The following is a 20,905-nucleotide window of genomic DNA, read 5'->3' as shown; positions in this document are numbered from 1 at the left end:
ATTATTTTAGTTTTTAATTTATTAATTCTCCATTTTTATAAGACTAAAGACAGTTAGTAATTGAGAATTAAATAATGGCGTCTTTAGGTACAATTAGAATGACGTCAACCGGTGCAAATTTAACCAAATAAATTACATTTTTTGAAATAAGAAGCTGTAGAGAGAAGAAAGTCTTGAATGAAACATTTGAAATGCTTTTTAAACGTAATTTTTTAAGAATTTATGCTGAAGTAATTTTTTTTTTTTTATTCTAGGAACGGTTCAAATAAAAGCAGAGTATTTTATTTTTTATAACCACAGATTAGTGGATGTTTTGAGTCAAATATAGGAAAATCGCACGAAGTTAAACTTCATAATTATATTTGGTTTCGGTATTGATATGTGACCTAACAGAAAGTTATCAGTACCAACCGGCAACACTTTAGCACTCTTTGCTGAAAGTTTTTTATTTACTGTGTTATTGAAAACGGCTATTTTACTTGGTAGAGTTATTGCACCTATGAAGAACTAAAATCTTCACTAGACATAATTTCTCAGAAGAAGTCTCTTGGGATCTGAGATCAGGTTTCTGTTGAAAGTTTTGGATATTTCCTATTGTAAAGAAAATTTCCCCAATCTTTCATTATTTCTCGCATTGTATATTATTCAGCATTGAACGACCTCATCAATCACGTATTTCTTCCAAAAATTGAGTAACAATTTTCATAAAAAGGGCAATCCGCCATGTTAATATCATAAAATGGCGGACATACTTCTCTTGGCCGACATATAAGCAGTTTTTAAGTTGAATATATCTACCTACTTTTCTTTTTTTCCTTTAGCGTAAATAATGTAAACCAATAAATTTTATATATATATTTGAATAGATACTTATGTATGAAATTTTTATTGCATAATCTGATAATTTAACAAATACCTAGGACTTACAGCTCACTTTCTACCGTGTTGTTTGTAACGAGAGAAAGTGTCCGGAAGCCGGCAGTTCACTGAAAAGGGTGCCAATAACTTCAGATGTTAAAGCACTGACAAAAAAAGAAGATATATTAGTCAGAACCTTGAGAATAGTCGTAGAGTGATAACATAATATTTTGCTACCTATATGACTTTTACGTCATAAACTTCGTAAAGTTATGAGAAAATTCCAGCAGTTGGAAATTTACGTTCCATGTCCGGTATTTTTTTCAGGCCTTATCCCACCATCCGCTTATATTCTTTTTCTTCCTTCCTTCCTGCCTCCCACTTTCTTATTTCCCTGTGTGTGTGTGTGCTATTCATCTATTATTCGCTTAAGTCTCTTTTACACAAAAAATAAAAGAATAGCTTAGTCTCGAATCTTATGTAGTATTATTACTCTAGAATAAATATTAATGGTTGGCTTTAATCGCTTAATATGAAAGAAAGCGACGCCATTTCATCACTATTAGATGACAACTTTTTGTACATTGATGACTCTGCATTGGATTCATCTTGCCGACTTTTGTTTTTACCCAATCAAAAATTTAGGAACTTCATTTATAAATCCACTTAATAGTTGCAGAGTTGTTCTTTTATTTGAAAAAAAAAAGTTTATTTTAACGATGTACTTTTTTATACCAATGATCTTTTAAAAAGTGGTTTATACGACGTTCTCCCACTAATACTTTCAACTTTTGAGTTACACTTAGAATATTTGAAGTTCAAACTCAAAATTAAACTTTTTTTTTGTATAACACACACTTTAAAGCAACGAACGCCATCAAATCAAAAACCAAATGTTTTTAAAATAAAAACAATATCGGTTAGATGCCTGCCGATAATGCCAACCTAAATAAGGTTATGGAAAAAATTTCACCATACTGTGTTGTTTTCAGACCACTGCTACTTTACCAAAGTGCAGTTTTTCAAATATTTTACGATTTTCTCTCAAAAACGACTTCTACTAATTTCATTAACGATGTTTTTGCAATTACTAAAACAAAAAAGCACAGTTTTTTTGCATCATTTTTTCCGTATAATACGATTAAGGACACCTCTGAAAAAGCAGATTGATTGAAAATATGATTAGGTTTTTGTAATGCTGGATAATATCGCATAATTTAGTAAGCATGTTTTTTGAAACTCTGACTTGTTTTGGAACTTACATCCATCATTAGAGAGCTTGGTTAATCAGTTCACTTGGTGAGCAACAATCTTAGTTACATCAAATTCTATTACTAAACTTATTAAAATCCATCTCTGATAATGAATAAAAGTTTGAAACCGGTCAGCGATTTGAAAAACATGCGTATTAGACGGATAAATTCTGGATTAAATGTGTTTAAGAAAATTCCTCACTCGGATATAAGTGTTTAATCAAAGGGCTGTCCTCTATTTTAAAATTCTCTCTAAAATGCCCCTCTAAAATTGTAAATTTCGTATTGTCTGTGCCTCATTGATTAGTTATTGTATTTTAGAATAATTCGTTTTAGGGTAGTTTTGTTGCTTCCTTGTAACTTCCGCTTTAAAGTTTTACTAACAGTTTAACGTTGGTAATAATGTTAAATATCTCAAATTTTGCGAATTTCGTGTAAGATTGTTAGTTAGAATGTTGAAAATAGTAGAGAAAGTAGTTCAAGTAATCACACCAGTTTTTATTTAAGAAAAAAAGGCTGTAGAGTGTGTACTTACGAATGGAGGAGAAAAAAAACAGTTGTACGGAATTTGTAAGTATACGCGCGTGAGTGTGTACATGGTGTGTAGAGGGCAATGCTTTAAGGAGGGGTATGTGCAGCGGAGAGTATAAACAGGGGAGGGAAGTTTACAACTGTGGAGAAGGGAAAATGAGAAGGGTTCTTTTACCGTTTCGTCGAGAGAGAGAGCTGATGTAGGGGTAACTATAGTAAATAGTATGGACAGTTTGAGCGAGACAGTAGGAGAGAGGAGAAGAGAGAACAGTTTGAGTGGGGTGCGTCATCACAGAGTTAGACACAAAAAAATAAAATAAGTCTCTACGAGGAGAAACTTTTATGTGTTATATGAAAGAGAAGGGGGAGAATATCTCTCACTCACAGAGAAAGAGAGAGAGCAGACAGTAACCCCCACTCTTGTCTTTTAGTACTGAGGTGGGGGATTGCCATCGTGTGTTTGTGTATGTGTGTGTGTATTCAGTTAAAGCAGTTATCTCTCTACCTTTCAGTCTAGTGCGTTATGCCAAATGAATATGTTGATGCCAAGTAGTGTAGCCGATTTAAGTACTAGCGAAGCGTTGGTCAGCTCGTTAGCTGGTCTCGGTGCGACAACACCCGGCCATAAAGATACAACATGGACAAAATTATTTGTCGGAGGACTACCATATCATACAACGGATAAATCGCTTAGAGAACATTTTTCTGTATTCGGAGATATTGAGGAAGCTGTGGTGATTACGGATAGACAAACTGGCAAAAGTAGAGGATATGGATTTGTAAGTAATTATTTTCAATAAAAAGTTCAGAATTAAGTGATAAGTAATTAATTCCGAAATTCATCAAATTAATCGGTTTACGTAATTTTATTAGAAACAATTCTTTTTTTCAAACCGCAATTTAAATTTAAAGTCTACATAATAAAAAATGGAAATAAAATTTAAACGTATTGTTAATCAAATATTAACTAACCTGAACATTAGATACCTTCGTCAAAATGTAAAGTAAACATGGCCCGGTTTTTTTATTTTTAACTTATTTAAACTTCAAAAACAGTGTTGCCATTTTTTTTAATTAACAAAAAAAATATCTTATCTTTTGAGTTTTTCTTTATTTACTTAGTAGTTATTATTTTTTAGTGCTTTGTTGAAAGATAAAAAATAAAAAGTAGTTTTAATTAATTCTAATTTTTCTGAAGATTCGTTCGTTATCAACCCTTTTTAACTTCTATTATACTTCGCGCCAAATTGAGAAAATAATATTTCTTCTCTTATAGCAAAGTTCAGTTTTATTCAAATTAAATTCTTTATTTTTTTTATTTAAGCAACATATTCTCGCCTTTATTTGTGACAGCAGAAAACTTTTTGAACTTATTACATCTCTGACATTTTCTCATGTTCAATTTCTGCATTTTGTTCTTATATATACGAACAATATTTTCTCGTAGTTGTTTTGTTAATGGTTTGCCCGGTAATTAGAACTGTAGGGCTCATATTTTTTTTTTTTTAACGTTTTCCACTTTTTGTCCTAGTTTTAAAAGTACCATCCATTTTATTTTTCGATTTAATTCAAGTTGAACTCAAATCAAATTTGATAGTCATAGAGTTCCATGTTTAATTTAATTTTTTTTTTTTCAATACTAAAATTGATGCGCCATCCTCCCTCCTAAAATTAATGACAATAGTATAATTTATTCATTAAATTACTGATGTATTATTTTAAAAAAATTATAAAAATAGAACATTTCACAAATGAGATAGATACCTAGATCATACCAATCAAATTGGTCACCCTGACGTACAAAAGGTCAATCAGGAAAAACCTTAACAAAATGATGACTCATAAACATTGATTGGAAAAACGTTATTTTGCTTTGTTTCATTCATTAATTTTAATTTTATTATAAATTATTTTTTATTATTTTTTTTCTCGAACAAATATTAAGAGAATTTTTGTAACGGTTAAGCTAGCAGGGGCTTCGGCATGTGGGCAAAACACGTGGTATCCATGAACCCCTCTCTATGCCTCTTTAAACACATATGCTCATACAATTCCGACAGCTGTTCGGCCACATTTTGTTTTTTTTTTATCTCTTTCTATTCTACTGACTGGCTACTCTAGAATGGCTACCGTTTGTAGATAGGGAGTCATATGATTTATTGCTTTGTATTATTTGGGTAGGTTTTTATTTTTTATAGATTGGTTGTGATTTGAGTCTAGGAATGAATTGCAATGAATTTGTCTGGTATTTCAAGTAGATTGTGAATTGAAATTCAAAAAATTATTAGATTAATTTAATTGATTCATTTAGCTAACACTTAAGATAATTTAAATTTTAATAATTAGCTACATGTTTAATTGAGTCCTTTCTGAATCCTTGTAGCCACTAGTTGCCAATGGATTTGCAACAAAAATAGTAGAATATTATTTGTAAATCCGGCGTGTCGTTGCGGATCAGTCCCATTCCCCATCTTAACCTCTTCATTTCTCTGTTGGTACGTGTTTTCGTTTGGTGCTCTACTCAGTTGGCTGCTGGGAGCTTTAAAAGATCGTATATATTACAGCCTAGAATGTGAATAAAATTTGTACACAGCGTCCTTCAAATTGAAATTCCTATTGAAGACACATTGTTTGTTCATAGTTTTTGGCGGCTGATTCAGTGATCCAAAAGGAAGAAAGATGGCCAATTTCATTCATTATTTTTTTTATTATTTTCTTTCCAAGCTTTCGACCTAGGGGACAAGATCCATCTTTAGGGCTTATACTAATTGACAATTATAATATTAATTACATTTCTAACATCTAAGGTTGGTGTGTCTTCTGTCCAGAACTATCTGATCTGGGTTGTTGGAAAAAAATTACAGTTATAAAGGAGGGTTTGGCCTATATTTTAAAGAAAATTTGGGAATTTTATCTTTTATAGAAAAAGAGAAAAAAATTGTCAAAGTTTAGTGTTTTTCAACGTTACGCTTTTTCGTGCACTTTTTGACGATCAACCCTTATACAACTGTCCTACAGGACAGTTTTAATATTGAAATCAGTTATTTATTTATTTATTTTAAATACTAATTTCAAGAACTTTTAATTAACCTAAATTGCGGGTAAGAAAACGTCGTACCGGTGGTCAGGTCATACCGGATTTCCTTTGTTAAAGGGAATCTATTTTCATTTACGAATCATATTTATGAACTTAATGAGCTGTTTTTTTTTGAAAATTGTTCTGTAAAACGTGTATATTTTGAGCCAGGCTCTATTGGCATAGAACAGGGGTGAGCAACCTTTTTAATCAATGGGCCAATTTAAATTTTAATTTTTTTTGGCGGGCCGCACATAGATTAACTCTTACTAATAATTTACGAAACTTCGTACGAAATGCATCGCGTCCGTATTGCATGTTTGAACAAGTCACCGATAAGTGTGTATCTCGTCACAAAAAAAATCGCGCAGACGCGGCGCGTTCGTATTGCATGTTTAAAAACGTCGTCGACAAGTAACTCGCCATAAAAAAATATTTCGGTTTAGTATGTACTACCATTTTATTATAATTAATTTTATAACAATATATTGATGGGAGAAAGTCGATAAAATAAATTCAATTTTAGAAATGCTTGGCGGGCCGCGTGTTGCTCATCCCTGGCATAGAACATACAAGAGATGTATGGGGTAGTAATTGCCTATTTTTTTTTCAGGCGGGGCTTAACGTCCAACTACCAAACATACTTTACTGTAAATTTCTTTTATTAACCATTAAATAAAATCCAAGGCCTAGACCGGGGGAATCGAACCCAGTACCACAATACATATTAGCTTTACAGGTCTTGCCTCTAACCGCACGGCTACCGTGGCGCCTGAACATACATTTTACACTATACCTCAGAGTAAATAATAAAATAAATGCTAACTGCTACTACCTTAGCCTCGTAAGATGGGAATTGATATTATTTATTTTTCGATGTTTACTTTATTTTGGGAGGATTTATTAGTTAATAGAATTGTCCGGTAGGACAGTTGTATTAGGGTTGATCGTCAAAAAGTGCACGAAAAAGCATAACGTTGAAAAACACCCAACTTTGATATTTTCTTCAGTTTGTCGTTGGGTCCACTGAAGTACCATTCTATACTCTGCATTATTATTATTTTTTTAATTATAGTTTTCAGATGCTTTGTTAGATTTTTAGTCCTGACTGTATTGATTCTGAATTATTATACTGAAGACATTTTTGTTTTGTATTTTTAGATTCCCCACATTTCGAAACTCCTTGCGTTATTTCCTAGAATGTCTAGTTGATCTTGACAGCTGTCTGAGTTGTACACTGGTCGTGTTCATCACCTATTCACCTGACATAAAGTTTGCCCAGTGCCAGAACGACATGATTTGCCACTCTAATACTGAACAATTGCTTTACAGATAACCGTCTCCTGTCATTTAAAGGAAACTGGGCTTCCTGCTCGCTTGGCATACAGTTCAAGGAGTATTTCCTGTAGCTCTTTTCTCAAACCTCTTCCTTTTCCCTCTGCTGAGGTAACTCTCATCATCGTATTACGATGGAATGTTTTTTTTTAGTAATAACGGGGTTATTGATTAAGGAATGGTTTTGCTTTATTATTTGGAGTTTTGCTTAGCTGGACGATCGGCCTCTTGCATTGTCTTGAGTTGTGCACTGCTAGAGAATCCGCTAAAAAGATCCAAGTTCTTGTATCGTATCTTGTCAATCCTGGGGCACCTCCTTTTAGTCATTAGGCTGGTGTCATACAATAGAGAGTGATTACACATAGTCTTGTTGACAATTTTGTCCGTTAATGCTAACGAGGAGAGCTTATTATCCTTGGGTTATAGAACTAACTTTAAGTTTGATGCTTAGCGTCAAATAGTTATCTTAAAATGCTTAGACTGATCGCTGACTCTCGCGTATAATCTCTAGAATTATCCAACAGGGTACTCGTGCACGTCTGTAGGGCTTCAATTGCTATTGCTTTTAATTCATGCATCAACTTTTAAGACTGTGTATTGATTAATATGCTACGACCAAAAAGAGGTAGTTAGCAAGCCTTTCAGATAATGTGGGGTCCTTCATCCCACTTACCGCTCACAACTTTTGTAGAACTTGAAGTTAGAAGAAAGCAAATATTCTATTGTCTGGAAGCAGGGTTTCGGTTTCGGTTTCTGAAAAGTCGTCCTATCAAATATACTTTACCAACTTTAAGCGCGGTATGCTTCCTGCGTTTATAATCTTAAATGCTTATTATTATTTCTATTAAATTAAGTTATTTGTAACGAGTTCCGTTGGCGAAAATACCCTAGTTACGGTCATATACAGGGTGTCCCAAGGTATATGGATAACGACTTGTTCTCTTATTTCCTTTGGGGATACCTGAAAAACAAGGTGATTATTCATAACTTTTTTCTTTCTTTTCTTATTTCTGCTTACCTAAATGCATTTCTAAATCTAGGTATCAGAATCAAGCCGGGGTTGCATCTGTAGATGAACTAAAGCAGAGAATAATAGATGCCTGTAAGTCGGTTAAAGCCGAATCTATTTCTTTGGCAGTAAGGGACAATTGGCAGGAAAGAGCATGTCTATGCATCCCTAATGGTGGAGGCCATTTCGAGCATGATCTGTAATATTAATGGGGAATAAAATTTATAATAAAATAGTACTTTTCTTCTTATTCAATCAAAAAACCGTTATAATGTCATTTTGAAATTTCTTATAAGAATCATGTTTTCATTCATAACTTCTAAAATATCGCTCACAGAAAAAAACCGTTCGAGTAAATTTTTCTTTAAAAAAAATAGAGGAATCTATTTCTGAAATAAAAACCCCACCTTCCCATTTGAAAAAATGAAGTTGGTGCCTGTATCTCGCTTCTGGAAGCACCGAAAAAATTTTACAAATTAAATTTGGATTTCTAACAAAAAACTAAGGGAACACGTATTTTTTAGTTTTTTTCTAGCTATCTTAGTTTCCGAGAAAAAGTCGTTATCCCATATAGCTTGGGACAACCTGTATTAGTTGGTGTGCGTCCAAACGTCTCTTTCACTCTAATTGTTCTTCGAGTATGGCTACCCGACGATGCTTACGCTGATTAGGTGAGCCTTCAGATAGTCAAGGCCTATTACCAAGCGAAAATTGGACTGGTATTCCACTCAGGTACTGATTGAATTCTAAGTTGCTTGAACAAAAAATGGGCTACAGGCCCTCGAAGTTGACAGTGAATCAGGATTTGTTGCTAGACAACTCTTCAACCTTGAGCTGTTAGGAGACTTATCCCTTCATTATTGTTTAAGACAACATTGTCTCCGCTGCTGCTGCTGTAATTGTTGTGCTAGAGCTCATCAAGATCACGGGCCTCCGGGACCTGTGAACTGTAAGAAGCTCCCTGAATAGAGAAAATCTAATGCTGGATTCGAAACCGAGATTTCCGCTTGGGGATCCAAGTACGTTATCTTCCGGAGCTAGTCCCTTCTCTATTATTATTGCAAAGTAACTGAATGAGTTACCATGTATCGCTATGAAATGGATTTCTTTCTATCCGCTATCTATTGGTGAGACACCCCATCTTTCTATGGTCGCCTTGTCTAGTTTTAGATTGTCTATCAGTATAGAGAAATAAGTTTATTGAAATTAGTGGATTTAGTATGTACGTCAGTGCACATGTTCCCGTATATCTTGGATATTGTTTTTTTTCCTTCATTGACATTTTAATTCAAGTGTATTGAATTCAGATAAACTAGAAGTAAACAAGTTATTCACAAAATACGGAACTGTCTGCCACGTGGTACTCTTACCTATCTTAAGAGCAAGTAACTGTAATGAACTGTAGATTTATACAACAATCGCCCAGTAATTGCAAATTTAATTTAATACTTACCGAAGAAAATACTTCTTAAAAAGTATAGTTTTGGTGTAGAGTGTCACTGACACTGTAATAAGCGGCCTCACATTAGTTGTGAGACTCAAAATTACAAATTTGGCCAAAAAAATATCAGTAGGATGGAAATGTCACGTGACTGTGATATTTTGTATTTTTTTATTTTAGCGACTTGAAGAAAATTTTATTGCGTAAATCACGATAAACAGTTACCCGTTGAACTGTAAACAAGTTGTTGATTAGTTTTCCGGTAAATCTTCTCCAGCGAATTAAAGATTCGCTGTAATACAAATAATTGGATTCTGAAAAAAAAAAAAATTAAAGAAATGGTAGGCCGGCGGGGAATTAGAAATAAATTGCAGCTGACTCATTGCAGTTTATTTTAGTGAATTCACGGCCTCCTCTATTACAACGTAATTATTAAACAAAAAACTGACACTTCCTTTCTCTTATTAACAGTGAATTAATTAAGATGGCTAATTTTAACTTTATTTATTAACACTACAATTCATTTTATTGTTAGTTTGTTTATGATAATCTTACAAAAAATGAATATAAAAAGCACTTTAACTATAATTCTGAGCCACACCAATCTGACGTAATAGAGTTAAATGCGATCACACTTATTTTACCGGTTTCCAGACGAACAGATTAGTTCTTTTTAATCCAATTGCCTTCGGTATTATACGAGGTGTGTTCAAAAAGTAACGGAAATTTTTAAATTTCGCGGGTTTGGAGAGTCTGATTGTAAAATTTTTTTTTATTATGTTGGTACACATGCCCCTGAAGTACGATAAAATTTTCAGTAATATTCATTGTTTACTTCTTAAGTGGCAGCCGTTAAGGTTAGACGTGTTTTTTGAGCTTGGCGATTTTTGTTTGTTAAAAAAAAATGGATCAAAGAATTTGTATTAAATTTTGCGTAAAAAATGAAATAAAGTGTGTGAAATGTTAATAAAGGCATATGGTGAGTCTGCTATGAGTAAAACAAGGATTTACGAGTGGTATAAGCGTTTCCAAGATGGCCGCGAAAACGTTGAAGATGACGAACGACCTGGACGTCCAAGCACATCAACAACCGATGAAAACGTGAAAAAAGTGAAAGAAATGGTTATGAACGATCGCCGAATCACAATCAGAGAAGTCGCTGATGATGTTGCCATATCAATTGGCTCATGCCATGAAATTTTTTCGGATGTTTTGGGTATGAAACGTGTGGCAGCAAAATTTGTTCCAAAATTGTTGAATTTCGAACAAAAACAGCGGAGAATGGAAGTTGCTGAAGAGTCACTCAATGAAGTCGACAACGATGCGGATCTACTGAAACGTGTTATAACAGGTGACGAAACATGGGTTTACGGATATGATGTCGAAACTAAGGCTCAATCGTCCCAGTGGAGGCATTCTGGATCGCCAAGACCGAAAAAGGCTCGACAAGTGCGGTCGAATGTGAAGGTTATGCTCACTGTGTTCTTCGATTTTAATGGCATAGTGCATCATGAATTCTTGCCACAAGGTCAATCAACTTATTTTTCAGGAAGTGGTAGAATTATCGTCTTAAAGTAGAGCAGAAATTCTCAAAACTTATTCGTCTACCGCCCTCGTTGAGAATCAATTATTTTCTAGCCCCTCTAAAATTTTTAACAAATCTCAAAAAATCGTAATCGCAATCATTACTTTAATTTAATTATAGCGTGCCATATGAGTCTTATCCTGTTTCTGAGTTCAAGCTTACATTTTAAATGAGACTGTTCTAATGAGAGCAATAAAAGGCAACTTTATAAATAATATTTAAAATAACTTTTATTCAAATTGAAACAAACATTTCAATTTAAATTTTAAAACTAATCTAATGTGAAGAAGGATGAATCTGATGATATTTAACAAGTTTGGTTAAAATTGGGCTCGAATTTACTCAAGTTGAACACCAAAATAATCGATGTAGTGTAAGAAGGCAGGTTTTTGATTTTAGTTCAAAATATTTGGCAAAGACAAATCAGCCATTTGCCCTCCCCCCTAAACCGCTTCAACAACCACCCCCAAATTTTCTCTGGGCCCTTTACCGCCTCCCTGTAGGCCTCCAGCGCCAAAATTAATATCAGGCAAATTACACAGTTGATAGAAGTTATTTGAGATCCAGTTGCCCACTCACTACGCTATAATATGCAGATACAAAACCTGAATTTGGTGAACCCTTATTTAATATAAACTCCTTAAACGACTTTTTTGGGGGTGTATGTTTCTGCAACCCTCAAAAACACACTTATTAACCCAAAAATCCTCCTACATTTTGTCGACATGATGTGACCGACAGGAAATGGTTATTACTTCCTCTCTGCTGGTTGTATGTGATAGTAAAAAATAATAATAAAAAGTTTAAAATTTTATTAATCGTAATTACTATTTAAGTACTTTATTTTATGGCTAATAAAAGCATAATTTAGTGACGTGCAATTCTTCTGTTGTTTTCCAAAACTTGAATGAGAATGCATCTTGATTCCATTACAGTATGGTGCAATGTTATGGAGATGTAGCTGCATTACCAGCGGCTTTATCATCGCGCATTCGGACAAAGTGATTGAGAGACATCACACTATTTCGGCTCATGAGCTAACTCCAAGGACTTCTAGTCTGTAGTATTTTAGGAACACGATTTCCTTTGCTAATCACAGGGTTTTCTCAAAATTCTCCAAAGGGTATAACTTCTACATCTGTGTAATTTACTCAAAAATAAAATAAATGAAATAATTAAATATAAACTATGACTCGTATAAAAATCGCTACCTTAAAAGCAAAAAAATTATCTTTACCAGTCCATCACAATTCAAACTAGTCCAAAATAAAACCTCAACAAAAGCACAACAAATAGACGGCGCAGGATACTGAATCTGACTCACGCCTTACTTAAGTGAATGGCTGGTCTTAGTATACTCTCCTAATGGTACAGGAACTGCTTAGTTTTTCCTTCCTAATACGCGCTACCTCTCTCTGGAATTCCTTACCATCATCTTCCGCCATGCTCCTACCCTTTCTATTCAGTTACCTCCTTTCTATTCAGCTTCCTACGAAATTCTTATTGTTTTAATTTATTTCCTTAATTTCTATTGTTATTTTTATCTTCACTTTTTGAATCCACGTATATTTTCTGTTTAATCACAGGCCAAACTATTAAAGCCTCTATTTGTACCTGTTTTTATTCTTAGGGGACAATTGTCCCAGAATAATAAATTTCTTTTCTATTCTATAGCACTACTTTCATTTACCTTCGAATATTCGTAAGCGATTAGTTACAACTCTTAGTATGAACGCTCGATGTACGACTGGAACGGAAATGCCAAAATAAAAGAAACCCCAAATAATCAAAATGCATAATATTTTTTTGTTGGAATTCTGAATGAAACATAATCTATATTTAAAATGTAATTTTAATGTAACAAACAATTTTACTATCTTTAAAATATTAATAATAAATAAATATGTTTATTAAAATTCGAAATTGGTTTAAAACATAGAGAATTGTTAGAGTAATTTTTGCTAGAATTTTATAATTTTGTCTTGGTAACATTCAGAAGACGCCAAAACGAATTCTTGGTTAAACCTTAATTTCAATCCCACCCTTAATAAGCTTTAGAAGAAATATTAAAGTAGATAATAAATCCATTTGGTGCGAATTACTTTTCCATTTACCAGAAATCTATAATGGATGAAATGGATTGGAAAATTGTTCTTTAAGTGAATGTATTTATTAGAAAAAAAAAAAAAAAAGTCAGAGATTTAAATTTAATGATTGTAATAAATATTTATTTAATTGATATTAGAATATTATAAATGTTAACAGTAAATGAATATGCAAAGAATTATTTATAGCGATTGATAATTAAAAATATAGCAATGCTTGGCAATAAATATCCAATAAGAATCGCTACGATAAGATATGAACTACGAGTACAGCGCCGTGAAGGTTACCTTAAATAATTATCATAAGATTGTTTCTTTCTAATTAAATGTTTAACTAAAATTTGTTCGGTCTAATTAATTTTTAGGTTTTAGTTTATAAATAATAACTATTATTATTAGTTTTCGATATACGAGGGTGGTTTGAAAAGTCCGTGCAAAGTCAGAGAGATAGCACTACTGGCGCGTATCGAGGTTATGTTTAGTTAGTAGCATCTCTTGGAAGAACACACACCAAGTTTCAGCCAGATCGGTCTATTTCTTTGTGTTTGGCATTCGTTTGAATCGAGGAAGTCGAATGATTTTCAAAAAATGGACGAAAAAGAATTTCGTGTGTTGATTAAACACTACTTTATGAAAGGCAAAACGCCTCAGGAGACTAAAGAGAAGCTTGATAAACATTATGGTGACTCTTCACCTTCGATTAGAACAGTTTATAAGTGGTTTCAAAATTTTCGGAGTGGCCATATGGACAGAAGTGACGCTGAACGTTCTGGACGCCCTGTTGAGGTTACTACTCCAGAAATCATTGATAAAATCCATGATATGGTGATGGATGACAGAAGAGTGAAGGTGCGTGAGATTACTAGTGCTGTGGGCATCTCGAATGAACGGGTACATAATATTTTGCATCAACATTTGGACATGACAAAGCTATCCGCAAGATGGGTGCCGCGATTGCTCACGCTTGACCAAAAACGAAATCGTGTGAAGTGTTGCAAGGACGGTTTGCAGCTGTTCCAGAAGAATCCGCAGGACTTTAAGCGTCGTTTCATCACTGTGGATGAAACATGGATACATCACTACACTCCTGAGACCAAAGAACAATCTAAACAATGGGTTACCAAGGGGGAATCTGCGCCAAAAAAGGCGAAGACCGTTCCTTCGGCCGGAAAGATTATGGCGACTGTCTTTTGGGATTCGCAAGGAATAATCCTCATCGACTATCTGGAAAAGGGTAAAACTATTACAGGTGCATATTATTCATCGTTATTGGACCGTTTGAAAACCGAGCTGCAAGAAAAACGCCCACGATTGGCCCACAAAAAAGTCCTTTTCCATCACGACAACGCACCAGCTCACACCTCAGCAGTTGTGGTCGCAAAATTAATGGAAATAGGGTTCCAACTCGTTTCACATCCCCCCTATTCTCCAGACTTGGCTCCCTCGGACTACTATTTGTTCCCCAATATGAAGAAATGGCTGGTGGGAAAAAGATTTTATTCAAACGAGGAGGTGATTGCAGAAACGAATGGCTATTTTTCAGACTTAAACAAATCCTATTATTCGGAAGGGATCAACAAACTAGAGCAGCGTTGGACGAAGTGTATAAGCCTAAAAGGAGACTATGTTGAAAAATAAAAAAGGTTTACCCCAAAAAATTAAGTAGTTTTTATTTTTGCACGGACTTTTCAAACGACCCTCGTAGTTAGTTCCATTAAAGATGCACCAGTCCAAGACCCTGGTCCCCTTTACGCAAATCTTACAATCGATACGTCTATAATTCTTCAGGGTTTTAAGAAAAATGATTTTGAAAAGTTTCTGTTAGAAGGAACATAGTCCTAAGCTATCAGAAACCTCTTCCTTCAATATTATAGCTTCTTTTTTTTCTCAAATTTAGAATATTAAAAAGTTATTATTGATAAAATTAAAAATATAGCAATGCTTGGCCAATAAGCAAGGAATTGTAGAAAGAAATTGTATCGACAATTCCTGTCATACATTTTTTTTGTATTTATTTTTTGCCAATTTTTAAACAAAAAAACTTAATAATAACTGTAAATAACAAAGACGAAATTATGATAAATAAAATCGGTAAACGAGGTACGAGATAATGGATGGTATCTGTAAATTTAATGAGATCGATCTTATGTTTTTAGTTCACTTTTATACAATGGAGTCCTCAAAGAGAATAATATGAATCTATGATGACTTGATCTCTTGCCCCAGATATGTAGGTCACGCAGGAAGAATTCCGATTGCACATATTTTATATATATGTAATTTATATAATCGAAAATCATGTTAATAAGTTCATTTATTGTTTAATACGGTCAGTAATGGCGAAATTTTCAAGAATTTGTATTCGATCGTTAATTAGGAATTAGTAAAATTTGTTTTGCTGGGTTAATTAATAAATTTTTCTGTACTTTGTCGTCAACTGATGGCAAGAAGTATTGTGATCGTCACCACCTTGTTTTTTGTAATATCTATTGAAATTGGGCTCTTTTCAACGGGGAAAACACATTTTAAAAGGCCATAATGGTTTTAGAAAATAAACTGGTCTAGAAAAACTGATGCATGGTCTTTTTCTACAATTTTGAAAGTTCTAGTACAGCCTATAAATTAAAAATAATAATAAATAAAGTGGATGGGGAAGACAAAAGTTGCAATTCTCACCTTCTACATTTTGTAGCCCATAACAAATATATAAAAAAAAAATATCAGAAAAGGAAGTAGTTGTCTTAGCCCTTAAATGTCGGCCAAAAAAATTTATACCGGAACAGGAAGTAAGTTTGTCTTAAATGTTTAATTTTCCATAATTATCCTTATCAGTTCGCTTAATTAAGGAACAGGTCATTTACATTAAACTATTTCACTTAATTTTAACAAAATTTAGTATTTATTAAAATTAACAAGCCTCTCAACTAAAGGTTTCTGATAGGAAATAATTTAACAGAAGCGAGTAAAAGTCAAATAAGACTTCATTATCTGGGAACTGATAACACTGTGGTTATCCAATAGAAAGAGAGGTCCTAGTCTCTTATAGGTGATACGGTGCAACAGGAAGTCGTTAAGTGCAATGACTTTTGTTGTCCCTCCCCCAACCTACAGGACTTAATAGTCGAAGAAAATAATTAAATTCTTTAATTATAATACTGGTATTTCTTCGACGGAAATGGAAAAATTTGGTATGACTTTCATCTTGTAATTAAATTGGAAAGTTTGGCCACATAATTAATCTTTTTTAATATATATTTAAGGTAGGCGCCACGATAGCCGAGCGGCTAGAGGCCGAGAGCCGAAAAGCCAATATGTAATGTGGTACTGGGTTCGATTTTCGATTTCCGGTCTTAGGCCTTGGATTTTATTTAATGGTTAATAAAAGAAATTTACAGTAAAGTGTGTTTGCTAGTCGGCTCCGTCCACGCATCTAATTTGGTAGTTGGACGTAAAGCCCCTCCTGAAAAAATTAGGCTTTACTTTACATTATACATAAGATCATAAGACCATAAATACACTGCGCGAAGTTTTAGAACTACTTTTCCGCAATAATTGCCCAAGTTTAAACATATTTATCCCAGAAAAATTTGTATTAAGGGCATTTCTGGATAAATGGGACTTAAGCGGGGAATAATTTCTCTGTCTAAAGGGCCAATTATCACTGTAGTGATACCTCCTATTAAATTTTAAGCCCAAATTATCAATTTAAAGCAAAACCGCTCTCTAGAAGTGATAATTTAGGTAACAGATTTGTTTCTCTTGGTGCATTGTTCGAATTAGTTCTATTAAAACAAGTGTAATGTTGAAATCAAATAATAGATTAGTCAAAAACTCGTAAATTTGACGAATGGAATAGAAATTCTCGTAATTCTAGATCTCGTTCCTCTAATCCTAATCTCTATATTCTCTCACACAAATCTTTCTTAATTCGTGCTATTTCTCTCTGGAACTCCTTGCCATCATCTGTCCGCCATGTTCATACCCTTTACATCTTTAAATCCCTTCTGTTCAATGATCAGATTCCTCTAGAATAATTATTGAATGCATTTATTTATTTGTGCATGTATTTATTCTTAGGGGACAATAGTCCCCAGGATAATAAATTTATTTTCTATTCTTTTCTATTCTACGGAATTTAGAGCAAAACTTGGCGGTCTAAATTCTCTCCTTAAAAATAAAAATTTGTAAAAAAGAGCCCCTTTAAGAAAATCTTTTTGTGAGGTGATAGTCTAATATTGGACAGAATTTGTTCTAAAGAGGGTTATCCGTCGTAGCATGCATGTTTATGCGTGCACGTTTACGTAACGAAGATATATAACACTACCCACCTGATAGTGGATGAAAGCCCGCAATTGGTCAGGGATTTAATGAAAAAGTTGTCTTATTATGGATTATGGACATAACGACATGCTCTAAAATTATTACTTCCTTTCTAATGGTTTTTATTTCCTCCCAGCTCACCCCGAAATGGCCCTAACCTAATAATTTCTCGGAACAACTTTTTTAAAAGGAAGTTTTAGCCTTTTATTTTACAAGTAGTTAATATTGGAAATCGCAAGAAATTAGCTAAGATTAATTTCGAGAAAAGAAAATTTAAAATTATTCACGAAATTCAAAGTTCTGGTAATGCAATTTTTCTTTAGAGGCTAAATTTTAGCAAATCCTCTTTAATTATTCGTTTCCATAAGTGATAAGACTAAATATGGCCGTAGAAAGAAGCGTTACCACGCCCTTGACATTCGGTATTTGGGGGTAAATTGTTTTCAAATAAAATGTTTTCGGTTTACATCTTCAGTGAAATCAGAAGAAAAAGTTGAAGGAATTTTAGAGAAAATATGGCTTTTGAATTCTAAGTACGCTAGGGGCTACCAAATTTATGCATTCTGCGTTTTTTAAAATTTTTTGTTTTGTTTTTTTGTTCACCCACTTAACTTTAAGATGATCTTTGGTCACCTTGTTGCATCTTCAGCTGTTCAGTTCTAAACAAAAAATTAATATTCCAAAAAAAATGAACAATGACACCGAACAGTTTTCATTACAATTATTAGAACATATGATCGAACATACATGCGGACACAATTAATTCACTGAGCTGTTGAAATTAATACTTTTGGCAATGACTAACCCTATTTTGACTATTTAGGAGAATATAATGACCATTTTATGAATTATAGAATGTATTAAGATTTCCTGAATAAAAGGCTGTGAACCTAATAAATACCTATAAATTATTTATAACTGATAAATATCCATGCTTATTTCTGCCCTTGATAATAACTCTCGGTTTGTATAATTAAAAAAAACTGTTTACATATTCACAGAGGGAAGTGGTGCGCGTTGTCCTAGAAACTGAGGTTGAAATTTCTGGTTGCTAATAAATCCCCTCGTTGTTTCCTTAATCTTAACAATTATTCTCCTATAATCTAAAAAAAAAAATCCTTATAAATCCGTAATATTATTAAAACTGTCCGGTAGGGTTGATCGTCAAAAAGTGCAGTAAAAAACGTAACGCTGTAAAACACGTAACTTTGACAATTTTTTTCTCTTTTTCTATAAAAGATAAAATTCCCAAATTTTCTTTAAAATAAAGGGCAAACCCTCCTTTATAACTGTAATTTTTTTTGCAACAACCCAGATCTAATAGGTTTCGAGAAAAAAGTTGCCGAAAATGAGCAAAAACGGCATTTTCAAAAAATTGTTCTTGTTCTTCTTCTTCTTGTTACATTTTTTTTGTAAACTAAGAAGCGCCTAAACGCGCGAACCGATTTTCATGAATGAGGTGTCATTCGATTCGGAATTTTAGGTAGATGTACCTTTTGGGCGTCTCGACTCTGAACTTCGAATCAAAAATGAGTTAGCATGTATGTAAGATCCCTCCAAAATTATTATTACTAATAACTCTGTAAATCTTAGCCCAAAAATTTGGCAGGTTGAAAGGGTTAGAGCTCCACTACGTAATATTAATGTGACGTTCTGCTCTTACACCTTTAAGGGAAAGGGCATTCGTTTCAAATTGTCGACGAGTAAATCGATTTATACATGATTGAAGTTTCATTGAAATAGAATTTCTTTTATAGATTTGCATTTTAAAAGTCTCGACCTTATGCCTCTTAAGGAGGGGAGGTTGCCCCACACAAGTAAGGCCCACAATGAAACTATTATTACTACTAAATTGTAATGTTTTAGTGTTAATAGTTTATGAAGGTTAAATTTTAGAGGTTTGCAAATTCGTTCAATTTCAAACCTTTATATCTCTCTTCGTACTGTTAGAAATTTAATGAATTCTTTACTGAATTGTAGAGAAAAGTTAGCTCTATCACTGGTATAAATTGCAATGTTGTAATTGTAATTGTTGTTGAGATATTGTAGCTTAAATTTTAAAAGTTTCGCTAATTTTATCTTTTTCTATTTTAATTTGTATGTTATTAAACAGAATAAAGGGCATAATAGAGATCAGTCAGAAAAATAATTTGCAGTAGAGTTGTTATATATTGCCTACTTATTTATGAAGGTGTAATGAACATTTTATCATTATTATAACCAGCATTAGCGTCTGTGACATCTAATAAATTCTAAAAAATATTAATGAAAAGTTACTGCCTTAAAATTACTTAAATAATATCAATGAAGTATTAATGAAATGTTAGGTACTTGCTGATTTGTGTACCTTTTGGCGTTTAATCAACCCTTATACTTAACATTTTAAACTGTTTTTTTTTTTTGGGGGGGGGGGCATTGGCTTATCACTAGAATATCACTCACTCTCCATTCTTACCTACAAATACATTCGCTTCACACATTCATCATTCTACTATATACCGTTATTTACATAAACTACTGCTAATGGATGGAGCAGCACTCTGTGCTCCTGCCATCCTTATAGCTTAACCGAAATTAAAATCACGTAATCCTTCTCTAATCATTTTCTTCCATTCATTCTAATTCGGCTATAACTTTTAAATACATTCATATTTCATTGCTAGCTCTGCTATCGACTTAAGCACATAGATGTAGGGTGGAGAATATAATGTCTTCGCAGCGAAATGGTGCATCTAAATACCTGTATATATCGTCAAACATTCGTTTCCTTACTACCACATAACGTGGACATATCATTATTACTGTAAGTTTTTGTTAAAGACTTACGTTAATGGGCATTTCAATAATTAGGGATTATTAATTTTGGTATTTTGTCTCGATTAATCGGAAGTTAGGAATTTTTTGTAAAGATTTTTCTTGAAAACTGGGGACTTGGATTAATTCCAGAACTTGATGTATCCAAATAAGATTTATGCAAATAGAATGATTATTTTTATGAGATCAGTCTTTTGAGATAAGACATTGATCAATCGTAAAATCGAAAATTGAATTGGAAATAAATCAACCAACAATCAAAACAAATGCTTTTCTCAGCGGAAATATGCTAAACTTTTGTAGTAGCAACAATTGTATAAATCGAGAAAAAACCCCTGCATATCCGGTAAATTAATAAACAAAACTATCATCAATAAAAATGCAAATACTAAGAACATTTCTATGCAATCATTGCAACAATATATGCGTAGATATATTTAATCATGAAGTCCTAAAACTCATCGTTTTCAATTTACAGTTATTTCCGGTTTTGTGTAAAACAATTCTGAACTACCTTGAATCGGCCAGGGTTATCCGGTGGAAGGACGTTACTTGTAGATCATTAAACTTTTCTAGGG

The 20,905-nt window shown here is 33.3% G+C and overlaps 1 protein-coding gene across 2 annotated transcripts in view; it reads left to right on the top strand.

Moving 5' to 3' along the window:
• The first annotated feature begins 3,114 nt into the window (after nucleotides 1-3,114).
• Nucleotides 3,115-20,905, top strand: part of LOC141458200 (RNA-binding protein 24-like) — a 114,434-nt gene continuing 96,643 nt past the window's right edge. For both annotated transcript variants that reach the window (XM_074135904.1, XM_074135903.1), the window contains exon 1: nucleotides 3,115-3,421. In XM_074135904.1, the coding sequence (XP_073992005.1) occupies nucleotides 3,173-3,421 (249 nt within the window). In that variant the 5' untranslated portion in view covers nucleotides 3,115-3,172. The remainder of the gene's footprint in view (nucleotides 3,422-20,905) is intronic.

Source organism: Rhodnius prolixus, unplaced genomic scaffold (genome assembly GCF_049639745.1).
Source record: "Rhodnius prolixus isolate KJV_2025 unplaced genomic scaffold, Rpr scaffold_5, whole genome shotgun sequence".
NCBI classification, from domain to species: Eukaryota; Metazoa; Arthropoda; class Insecta; order Hemiptera; family Reduviidae; genus Rhodnius; species Rhodnius prolixus.
This window is presented reverse-complemented; position numbering and strand designations above follow the sequence as displayed.